This window comes from Sander lucioperca, chromosome 1 (assembly GCF_008315115.2).
Source record: "Sander lucioperca isolate FBNREF2018 chromosome 1, SLUC_FBN_1.2, whole genome shotgun sequence".
Classification (NCBI taxonomy): domain Eukaryota; kingdom Metazoa; phylum Chordata; class Actinopteri; order Perciformes; family Percidae; genus Sander; species Sander lucioperca.
The window spans coordinates 44,049,995-44,062,377 of record NC_050173.1 but is presented as its reverse complement, the minus strand read 5'-3'; the positions used below and the strand labels follow the sequence as shown (position 1 = coordinate 44,062,377).

General features: G+C 41.2%; 1 protein-coding gene across 2 annotated transcripts; it reads right to left on the bottom strand.

Annotated features, from left to right (window-relative positions):
- Positions 1–1,878: 1,878 nt before the first annotated feature.
- smu1a (SMU1 DNA replication regulator and spliceosomal factor a) lies at positions 1,879–11,395 on the bottom strand. Of its 2 annotated transcripts, XR_004898177.1 has the most exons (13): positions 11,265–11,395; positions 10,481–10,691; positions 9,825–9,977; positions 9,514–9,624; positions 8,944–9,072; positions 8,640–8,759; positions 8,388–8,504; positions 7,183–7,310; positions 6,887–7,013; positions 5,851–6,018; positions 5,316–5,468; positions 3,344–3,629; positions 1,879–2,926 (listed from the first exon to the last, which is right to left on the bottom strand). XR_004898177.1 is itself a non-coding variant. In XM_031317218.2 (12 exons), the coding sequence occupies exons 1-12, from the start codon at positions 11,288–11,290 to the stop codon at positions 3,531–3,533; spliced, it is 1,542 nt and encodes a 513-aa protein (XP_031173078.1). In that variant the 5' UTR covers positions 11,291–11,395; the 3' UTR covers positions 3,066–3,530. The 2 variants fall into 2 exon arrangements, 1 of the variants encoding a protein (XP_031173078.1); XM_031317218.2 differs by lacking the exon at positions 1,879–2,926 and having other exon boundaries at positions 3,066–3,629.
- Between the last annotated feature and the right edge of the window lie 988 nt (positions 11,396–12,383).

Here is a 12,383-nt window from a genome sequence, read left to right as displayed (position 1 = left end):
CAAGTACAACTACCAAAAATGTTTACTTATGTACAGTACTTGAGTAAATGTACTTAGTTACATTCCACCACTGGTTGTAAGTTCTGCGTTGTGTTTTGTTTTGTTGCTAATTTTTCCGCTTCTATGCTGTTTTGTGCCAAGTTTTGGTTTGGTTGCGTTGTCTTCCTTTTTGTTTCTTTGTATTTAAAAAAAAACTTTTTAAACAACTGTAGCTCAGCGTATTCTTTCAGGAAGACTTCTAATAACTTCAATCACCTCTCTCTCTTCCTAAAACTAATCAGCTGTTTTGAGGTGTTCACTTTTCAGTAAACCGACTAGAATTGGCCACGAAATTCATGAGCCAATCACAGCATGACATCCTGCTTTAAATGTCTTCTCTCTGCTGTCAGCTGTCATTTCAGGCAAACGTGCAACCCTCCTCCTCCCCTTCCACCTCTGGTCATCGTCACCCACGGCGCCCTGAGTCCCCCTTCCGGTAGACAGCTCCTTTGGTCCTGTCTTCGGATTCCTTCGCCACCATCACCAGTGTCTAGACTCCATCGGGGGGGATATGTCTTGGCTTCTCTACCGCTTAAAAATTATTTTTATAATGATGGAGTCTAATCTCCAAAGACTCTGTACATTTCATATTATGCACATGTACAATAAACCTTTATATATCTGCAACGAAGTCTCTCCTGATTGAATTAAGGGCAGGGGACAACGGATGAAAAATAGCCTTTTGGCTAATTCTGGCATTTTTAACCCATGTAAAATCATGCGTTTTATTAATTTGCAATGTCCCCTTTCATAAATAAACTGAATTGAATAAATAATATAATAAATAGCAGTGAGGAATAAGAATGTGTTTAAATAAAAAGTAGAGTTGAAACAATTAGTTAACCAACAGAAAACAAATTGCAACTGTTTTGATTTTTTAATTTTAATTTTTCTAAAATAAATTTTTAAAAAAGGCCCAAAATCTTTTGTATCAATTTCTCAAATAGCAAGATTTGCTGCTTTTCTTTGTGAGGTATGATACCAAACTGAATTTACTCAGGTGTTAAGACAGATGGTTGGATAAATCATGGAATTTGAAGGTGCCACCTTTGGCTCTGGAAAATTCTAACAAGCATTTCTCACCATTTTCTGACAAAACTATTACTCGAGAAAATAATCGGGTGATTAACCAATAATAAAAATGATTGTTGGTTGCAGCCCTAAAACGTAGGATTGTTTTCACCCGTAAAGTACAATACATAAAGCCACATGTAAGGCATGCAAGCCGTTTAAAAAAAAAAAAAAAAAGTCTTACAATTTGTTCCTTGCAATGTCAGTTGGATATGGCAAGGTGGAGAATTCACCAACCCTCAGGTTACTTAAATCAACATGTCATTTTCTTATACTTCACCATTATAAAGAACAGAAATCAAGAAAAAGTTCCCAGAATACTTGTTGGTCTAACAAATAGACAGGTAATCCTGGTAGCTGATTTTCCAAGCTCAAGATTCAAGTATAAAATATATCACATTGACCTAAAAGGTTAACTGCCATTTTCATTGCTTCTGATTAGCAGTTATTCAGTCTCCTTTTTAAGAGCACATTTTATAAACGGTGACAACAGATGCAGCAGAGATGCAAAGTCAGTAGCTGACACTTTTAAACTCTTAAACATACTAGGTAAAAGTTACAAATCCATGCTTTTATTTTGAATGCGTAATCAAAATCCTGGCATCAGTCTTGCTGACTAACTTCACACTCTGAGTTGCTGTACTAACAACCATCCGACCAGAGTTTATTCAGGGATCAAACTCAGTAAACTCCTCATCTCTCCATCTTTCTGTTACACAGAGGCAGCATGCATGACTGGGCATTTAGGTATTAAAAGGATTTTTTTAAAAGTCTAAAGTCCCATAAAACGTTGTTTTGTAATGAAGAAAATCTTTTCATATTCTCTGATTGGATAATATTCCGGTTCTCCAACACCACAGGTCAACACAATGTAAAAGGTGCTTTCTTCTGTTCTGGTTAAATAGCTTTAATGGCACAGACGAGATATAATAACGGGAAATACATACATCCAGCAAGTTATAGAAACTTGAAATATTAAGTCTCATTCCAAATGTATGTACAGTGTGGGAACAAAATGCCTTACAATGACTTTGTTATTACATTTAATGGATTATGTGGTTCTCCATGTAGAACTAAATTTCAGAAAAAAATATTTATCTAGAAGAATTTTACAGTGATGCCATTCAATTCTAGTTAGAAATTCAAAAGAAAAAAAAGACAACAAAACACTACTTAACCAGGTCTTCTTGGAAAAAACTAAACAGAAATGCAAATAAAAAAAAAACATATTTACAAAAGAGTGAAAAATTTTAAAAACAAAACTGAGTCTAGTAGCTACACTCCTCACCCCAGACATCTGACAACCCCCCCCCCCATCTCTGAATTTGAAGCCTCCAAAAAAGAAGTTACTGCATGTCTGTAGAGCTCAGGTGTTGAACAGCAGAACCTTTTTTATTTTACCTGCAACTGAAACTATATCATGAATGAATGAATGACATTTTTATTTATTTTTAAATCTGGATAAACATGGAAGCACCTTTCTTAATGTGTGTAATGAACGGTTACGAGTATTTGTAATAATCATGTGTGTGGGTCACATTTTGAAGAGTTTCTTTCCAAAATCCACCACTTAAACAACATGACACGTACCCTCACCAATTCAAAAAAAATGCATTAAAGTAAAGCAAATGATGTTTCTTTGTAAGATATCATTAAATCCTTTCTGTGATGGACAGATTCAGTTGAACAAGGCTCTGCTGTGCAAACACTCGAAAACCCCCAAAAACACCATTAGTTGCTAATATTCAGCTGTATGGCTTCATGGTAAAAGAAGAGCACCCGTGCTAATGGAAACATGCAGCTGAATAGGTCAAACCTAGGGTTGGGCATCGAGAACCGATTCCTACTTGGAATCCTTTCAAAAATTACGATTCCATCGGAATAGTTTCTTTATTGGAATCGTTTGGAGGATTTGGTCTCAAATCTGATCATGGGTTCCAAATTTAACATGCGTGAGTTCTGGTTTCCGTAGCGGCCAGGCGCTTGTTGTGTTGCAGCCTTGGAGCACAGTAAGCGGCGCTCTAGTGTGGCTTTATTTTACGTTTAAAAAGCCCGGTAAAGCTGCAACCCACCACTGAATCAAAATAAAACCTTCCTCTTATTTGTGAAATAAGCATGTGACCCGTTTCAACTCCGCCCTTCGAAGAATCGGAATACATAAGAACTGGAATCGAAAGGAAGAATCGCAATTGGAATCAGTTAAAATCCAAACAATGCCCAACCCTAGTAAAACCTATGGTGTCACTGAGATTGTCAACATGTATACCAAAACTTCAAGTTCACAGTGACCTGAAATAGAGAGATTCACCCAGTGCTGTGAAAAGACAAAGACCAAACGGAACGGGCAGAGCAGTGTCCAGGAGTGAGGTGAGCAGCTGCTGGGTGATAAACGGCCAGTCTCAGTTTGGAAATCAAACACCTCAAGGCTTCCAGAGCTTGAGCAGACCGTCCTCGCTGTAGGAGGCGATGAGGTTCTGATGGGGGTGGTGGGCGATGCCGATCACATCCTTCTCGTGTACCTGGAGGGACAAAGGACACATGGTTTAAAAATGACGGACGCCATATATAGCGGAAAACTCAAAAAGACTATTAGCTATTTTAAGTTAGCAAAGTGCAGATCTAGAAATTATTTAATTTAACTAATTTAATAAACTGTCTGTACACTTACAAAGTTCTCAATGCTTCGGTTTACATGTAGGGACCCTCATTATGCTACCGTGGAAGTGTGGTGCTATTTTGAGCCTTGTTAGTGGTGTAGAAATAGCGATTTCTTATTACTTTACCCGTGCCCCGACGACTAGCGTTATAAGCTAATTAGCGGTTTGTGCTAAAACTGGTCACATTAGATTAGCATGAAAACATATCCCAGAGAACGGTCGACTCGGTAATCATGTGTTATTAACCCCTAGGTTCATTTTGCGCCAAATTTGTCCTTTAAGTTACAAAACCAGAGCAACAATTAAGTAATAATGTCTTACTAGCAGAATTAAGGTACTTAATAAAAGGTAAAATTACTGATATTTTTTATTGGAATTGTTTTTGTATTATTACAACGGTGTGAGTGTTCAATGTTCCATGCTTTTTGGAAGAAAAACACATATTGCTGGCAATTCATATCTATGTTCTCATCCTTGCATAAGAATATAGAGTGGGTTTGATTGTGTCTCATGTTCTAATGCTCCATGACATATTTTATCTGTTAAGGCCGTTTCATGGTTCTGCGGAGGCTCCACACAGAGCTTTCGCCGTAGCCTATGTAGTGACCTGATGTTTATACTTGTGCGCTGGTGTGTGTCGAGCCGGCATGTGTGTGTGTGTGTGTGGGAGTGGGTGATAGAGCGAGGGAGACGTGAGAGAGTGATGGCGATTAGCTTCGGAGCGAGTAGCGACTCTAGAGTCATAGCGAGAGAAACAGTGTCTCCCCTGTGCTTTCTGACCACGGTGGGAAATCTGGAGCAGGAAAAGTTAACTCTCTCCTTGATTTCATGTTGTTTATGGAGAAGGAGAACCAGGAAATGAGTCGGGGGGGAAATGCAACGTTACCAAGCCACGTGCGTCGCTGCGACGTGTAGTTAAAGTTTTCGAGAGGCTACGGCGTAGGGTCCGGCGTAGACGCAGAGGGGTCTGCGAGGGTACGCCGTTGATTCGACGCAGAAGCATAAAACGGCCTTTACACAGTGAATGTTGAACTTCAGCTAACAAAATTTGCAAATTGAATCGTAATCGCAATATCTGGCAGAAAAATCGCAATTACATTTTCCCCCCAAATCGTTCAGCCCTAAAACCTAAAAAAAAAAATTGTGGTAATTATTTATCTGAAGTAAACAATGAATGAATGAATGAATCTTTGTGCCAAATGTGAAGAGATTCCCTCAAGGCGTTCCTGAGACATCGTGTTCACACGCATGGGGGCTACCCGAAAACCTAATGCCTCTGGCCACGGCTATCGCTGGCACGGAGGCATGAAGAAAAAAATAAGTTTTGACTTGCGGAGAACTTGGGTTTCTTCTAGACAGGCCAAATACAGCAATGCTCCTAAATGATTAATTTATTTGTATTTGTCCAAGCTTGTTTATAAAGTCATTAAATAAAAAACAAGCAAGCAAGACAAAAGAACTCCAAGACGTAAACCAAAACTTTACAGTCCGTTTGTTTTGCGGCAGAAGCAGAGGAGGGAATGTGAGCTCCTGAGAGCAGTCACGTACCGTCAGCGTTCTCTCCAGCTTGCCGGTGACGGTGCTGAAGCAGTAGAGCACAAAGTCTTCACCCACGCAGTAGATCCACTCGCCGCGGGGCGACAGAGTGCAGCACACAAAGTCACCTCCTTCCCTCTTACCGGAGCTGAAACTCCTCACGATCTGCGCGGCGGGTCACAGGGGCAAACACACACACACACACACACACACACACACACACACACACACACACACACACACACACACACACACAAAGCAGGTGTGTTAAAAAGGCAGGCAGGTAGGCAAGTTCAGTTTCATAAGCAAACAACAAACACGCTCAAAATAGCTACACATGTTTATTGCTCAGTATTTTAGAGATAAAACACTGGGTTCAAAATGACTGACCTTGTTTTAAAACCAGATGAAAAAACACAGTTTATGTAATGGCTCATGAGCCTATTTCAGCACCCTGCCGTCGCTCCTAACAGCACTTACGGAGCCACACTGTGCTCCGATTTCCTGCCGGACTGTTCCGTGCAGAGCTCATCTGATTGGAACTGACCTGTCCCTGCATGTTCATGATGACCACCGTGTTGGAGCGGTTACACACGACAAAATGCTCCGGGTTCTTGGGCAGCTGGATGACGTTGTTGACCGTGATGTCGGTGCCGGCTGACGTGCCCAGAGGCTTGAAGGTGTTGGAGCACTCGGTGGTCTTTATGTTCCACATCTGGAGCGGGTCGAACACAGGGGAACGAGACACCGGTCAGACACACATGCTCTCAAGATAACACAGCTTACGCACAGGCACATTAATACCATTAAGACCTTAAAGGACAAATGCAAAAGTGCAAAATGAATCTAGGGGTTAATAACGCATGATTACCGAGTCGACCGTTCTCAGGGATATGTTTTCATGCTAATCTAATGTGACCAGTTTTAGCCCAAACCGCTAATTAGCTTATAACGCTAGTCATCGGGGCATGGGTAAAGTAATAAGAAATCTCTATTTCTACACCACTAACAAGGCTCAAAATAGCACCACACTTCCACGGTAGCATAATGAGGTTCCCTACATGGAAACCGAAGCATTGAGAACTTTGTAAGTGTACAGACAGTTTATTAAAAAAAGAGTCGAACGACGAACGCCGTGTAACCAGTAACATAGCTCGTTCGTCGTTCGACTGGTCGTGACCGTTTTCCCAAGATGCCGCCGGCCTGTATACGTGAACGGTACGGTCTTTCTAAACTATCTTTTTAATAAACTGTCTGTACACTTACAAAGTTCTCAATGCTTCAGTTTCCATGTAGGGACCCTCATTATGCTACCGTGGAAGTGTGGTGATATTTTGAGCCTTGTTAGTGGTGTAGAAATAGTGATTTCTTTTTACTTTCCTCGTGCCCCGATGACTAGCGTTATAAGCTAATAAGCGGTTTGGGCTAAAACTGGTCACATTAGATTAGCATGAAAACATATCCCAGACAACGGTCGACTCGGTAATCATGTGTTATTAACCCCTAGGTTCATTTTGCGCCGGATTTGTCCTTTAACTGTGTAGCTGCAAAAGACATCTTATTTTTGCAGCGGCGTCTCTCACCTTGACTGTGCCGTCCGAGGAAGCGCTGATGATGTGGTGACCGTCTGGAGTGAAGGTGGCCTCGTTCACAAATGAGGTGTGGCCGCGGAATTCCTTAAGAGTTTTACCTGACTTCAGTCCATGGATTCTTCAGCAAAAAAGAAGAATTAAATGCATGTCCATAAAATTATAAAAAAAAAAAAAAAAGATGTTCAGTAAAAACCACTGTTGTGTCATCAACTGGAAGAATTAATTGTTAGGTTTTCTTGGGAGTTTGGAGGAAGAGGGTGAAGGCGTTTGGCAAGAACTGAGTTTACCTGATTATCTGGTCGAAAGAGGCGCTGAGGATCTGGCTGCTGTCTTTACAGAAACTGACGCATGTTACTCCTTTACTGTGGGCGCGCTCAAACCTCCTCAGACACTGACCGCTCTGGATCTTCCACACCTACACACACACAGACATATACAATTATTATTTTTTTTTTTACTTCCATAGGTCAATGTCCAATAAACATCTGTTTGTACAACAGAAAAGCAAAAAGAATACATTGGAAATAAGTGGATTTTTATACTGGAAGACCACTGCTGTCTTCAATTATATTTCATGATACCATTTACGTCGCAATTTTCAGGGTTTTTACTAGAGATGCACCGATAGACCGGCCGGTGACCGGAATTGGCCGGTTTTCACATGCTCGGCCATGACCGGCGAGCGGCAGGTCAGTCTGACATATGCCGATTTCATGCCGGTCAACGCTACAATTAACTGACAACATAAGTTATACCAGTTACAGTTCTCAAGGACGCACGCACACACGGACGCCACAGCAAAGTCTCTTTTTCCTTTCTTTCAACTTTTCCGCCATGTGTCGCGCGGAATCTCGTGAATTAACCTGCAACATGTCAGCTGTTTGGAAATTCTTCAGCATGTGTGCAGAAGATAACAAGTTTGCAATATGCAACACCTGCAAGGAAAAAGTAGGGTGTGGAGGGACGACACCAAAAACCAAAATCACATTTTTTTTGTTGGATATTGGATGTGAAAAGAAGGAAATGGTTCTAACATTGCACTTTAGATGTGTGTGAATTTCCCACACCAGGAGTAATTTATATAGTTCTATTTTATAGTGATCCATTATCTGTTCAAAAAATGTTCTATGTTCTGTGTAAAATGTTCTATTAAAGAAAGGATAGAAAATAAATATTTGTATGTGCTGTAAAGTGGTTAGAAATCGGAATCGGCTAAAATCGGTATCGGCTGGCCTAACTCAAAGAACATCGGAATCGGCCTAGAAAGTTGTAATCGGTGCATGTCTAGTTTTTACACCTCATTGATACAACGAACCATACATACCACTGCTGTTTAAATACCGCCTGTTATATGACTATTTAAAACATGAAAGGTCCCTGCATAAACTCTGATGGGTACAAGTTTTCTTTTAAGACATAGCGCTATAATCCATGTGTACTAGAGGAAGAACCTGCTGCGCAAATGTTTCTAGCAGTAATGTTTCTCGTCTACCTTAATCTTCCCATCCTGGGCTCCGGTGGCCAACATCTCTGTGTCCCGACTGAAGCCCATACACAACACAGCATCGTCCATCATCATGAGGTTATCCTGAGCCTGGTACTTCAGATCCTGTAGGACACAAACAATGCATGCAATTATTTCAAGTCAGCACAAGTCATTTTGAAATGATAAAAAGTCAATGTAGCTATATATTTAACCACACAGTAAATCAGGTTGATGTGCCTTTGTTTAGCATAAAGCTACCTTTCTGATTTTGCCGGTGGTGAAATTCCAGACCTCGATGAAGCCGTCCACAGAGCCAGTGACCAGATACTGACCATCAGGGGAGAACCGTGAACACTCCACATGAGATTTCTGTCCGAACTGTGCAGGGAAGAAAAATAAGTCAAGTCAGAAGATTTTAGGCATTTAAGTCATAAAAATGTATTGTATCTCCTGGCAGAGCTATATCAAAATGACAGTATGCTTGGCTGAATGCAGTTTGGAACAGTGAAGCAGCCCATTAATGTTGCTTTCAACGATCCGCATCTTGGGACAGTGTGGGTACCTTGATCTGCCTGCTGAGCTGGGTGGGGAAGCGCTCCTCCTCAACATCTTTAACGGCAGCTTTACCCCTGAACAAATCGATAGTCATGCCAGGAGGCAGGAGGCCCTGATGCTGCTGCCACTTCAGAGACTGAAGGAGGAGAATGAAGATCAAATCATCAGCAGCACTTTATTTGAATGGTAGCATAACTTTCATGGCAAAGATTAATCAAGATCAAGAAAGACAATGTTGTGGACGTCCATATAGTTGCTGGTGCAGGACAAAAAAAATGTATATTCAAAGAAAGTGAGTTAAGTCCACACAACAGCTGAATGCTCCGGAAAAATATTGTGCAAAGAAGGCACATACAACGTTTCGGCCGATAATTCGGCCTTCCACACCTGAGGAAGGCCAAATTGTGGGCATTCAGCTGCTGTGCGGACTTCACTCACTTTCTTTGAAGAGTAATCAAGAGGCACAACTATGCAAATATGTTGCAATTATGTCAGGATTAAGATACAAATTAGTTATCTTATGGTGAGTCTCTTATTAAGGAATTACACTCATCATATCTGCGTGTTTATCACTTACCTGTCCCAGTAGAGCCATGAGACGAGAGGGCGGCACTACGCTGACCTCCCCTGCCAGGGCCTGGGCGATGGCCGCTCTGCGCTTTTCCTTACTGCTGCCATCTGGGTACGCCTGGACATCAAGAAACACAAATATCAGAAATGCCGCACAACTGTAATATGTCTTTCAGATGTTCTCTTTATGCAACATTTGCAGCTGGAGGTATTTTGAAGCCAAAGGCAAAATGAACAGCCAGACCAACTGATCCTAAAATGATTTGATGGATGGATGAATAAAGATTGCATCTTGTCACACGTTTGGTTTGGACTCACCTCTCTGGGATCAAAGTAAGAGCGAGCCAACAGGTTCTCCAGGTGGATGTATCTCTCTGGCTGGGTCTGTTTCAGCATGATCATGGGGTCAGTCTGCCTGAGGAGGGAACGGGCTGCACCCAACTCTCTCAACTCGATCAGCTCTAACACCACCTGTTCAGGAAACACAGACATTCATATTTAGAGGACGTGACTTCAAGCATGATCCACCAGGTCCTTTTCACTGAAACATCTGTTGACATGGGACAACAGCAAAACAAATGCAGGGTCTTTTTTTTTTATCTCAAAAACGATAAACTAATACATCTGGATTAAGAAAGGAGTAGCGAGAACAATACATTAAACCAACTGCCTCCTTGAGTAGAAACCAACAGGAATCACGTTTAATTCTGTAAAGAAACGAAATGGGACAACAATCACGCAACACCAACACTACACAAAGACCAAGGAGGAGAGAATATTAAGCAATCAAACACCTGGTGAATTAAGTTCATGAAGTGGGGAAAAAAGACGGATTAGAGAGAAAATAAAAGGAGCCCATAATATGTCACCTCAAGACACGCTTATTATGGATGCACTGGGGAATGCATGAGGATATCAAAATGTAAAGTGGGCAATGAGAGAAGCCGTAGACAACAATTTCTCCAAATCCTCACCTGTTCATAAAGGTCTATCAGGGTCTTATCTGGCAGCTTGAGGGACTGGATGGCTTGCAGGACAGTGTCCCAGTGGCCGCTGTTTATGTCTGCCACAAAGCTCTCGATACTGTCCACAGTGTTCAGAGACACGGTGGTCTCCTCCTGCAGAGTGACTAGAGTCCGCTGGAGATTATTTTCTTTTAAGTACTGCATAATCAGACGGATCACGCTGTGGAAAACACAAGACATTTGGATAAACAAATAGTGCAAGATAGCTTAGCTGAAGCTATTCAAATTACAATGTGTTGATGTATTGGATAAGGAGTCATAGTTTGATGTTAGTGGATCATTTAACAACAGTAACATAACTAACAATCAACTGATTTTTGCTGCTTAAGTTTGAATAGTTTACTTCCCCGGTCAGAGCAGAGTCTGGTGGCAACTGGCAGTATAACGTTAGCTAGCATGCTAACTTATTCTAACTCTCATATTTGAGTTGTTTATTCTATAGCTATGCAATGAAAATGCAACATGAGGATAATTTAATACTTCAAATATCAGAGCAACACTTCGGACTGAAATTACCGTCACTTCGCTAAAAAAAAAAAAAAAACAGAAAACATCTACGGGGGTGACTGTAAGATTAGCTTGTTAGCTTAGCTCAGGAAGCTAATGCTAACGGATTGCAGCAAAGGATGAGACAGGCCTCTTTTACGGACAATGTTATCAAATGCGGAGTTATTAGCAGGCAATTCATTATAGAAATTACCCTTCTTTCAGATAAATTAACTTGACTACTTACTCTGCGGATTCCACCTCCAGAGACATGATTATTTATCTCAAATTAGCAGCCACAAGACACTCTTGAGCCTGCAGGAGAAGCAAGACACGCAGGACACGCAAACACGGAAGTACTGGGGGGGAGTTAGGGACCTTCAAAATAAAACGCTCAGTGTGTGGAGGTGGTATTTTGGGATTTAACAAACTAGACCGTACTTTATAAAATACAAAACGGACAGTTAAATAGGATTTTCTTTTCAAGTTGACTTACAAAAAAGGCTCTCAAAATTATGATTGATAGCCATTACATGTCTATAATAGCCTACAAATAAATCATATGTAATAAATACAACTTAATGTACTATTGTGTAGGCTACTTTACAGTATATGTGAATTTTTTCACTTGATGTCAGTTACATTCAATTTCATTGAACTCCATCTATTCATCCATCCACAATAATAACCTTTGTGGTGGCTATAATATTAGGTCATTCAATACTATACACCTGAGATCAGTTACGCTTAAAATGGAGTCCAGGGACCAATAAGGGTCCTTGAAGAGGATGGTCACCAGCAGGATTTCTGCTAGAAATTAGTTGAACAACAATATACCAGAATCAGATCTCGCCTTTATGAAGTCAAAGCATGGATAGGTTTGTGTTCCCTGGGACTCCATAAGAGGACCCATACAGTGATTCTTATGAGCCTCATACGCATTAGTGTGCCCAGCAACTCCCATCTGCTTTAATGCTATTCCTTGTTTGTTTCCAGGATGATCAACAGGGGGCGCTATCTGCACAGCTATGACTCAGAGGCCCGCTTGACTCTCTTCTCTCCGCCAGTGAAGGTCTTTCAAGGTTATGATGATGCTCAGAGCAGCACCACTTCAGTCTGCAGCCCCACGGCCTGGGTTTGATTGTTTTTGGCAATCATGACATAATCCCTCAGCGAGCCTCATCCACCTTGGAAATGAATTTGGCACCAAGAACACACCAGACCTCCTTTGGTTTCATTTGCCTTTGCAGATGGATAAATGTATCGGGAAGCAATGAGGAGGATGGGGAGAGGAGGAGTGGTGTTTTCACACAATCCCATAACACCGCAGTCATTCTGAATAGATTAATGTAAGAGCAGAAGAAAG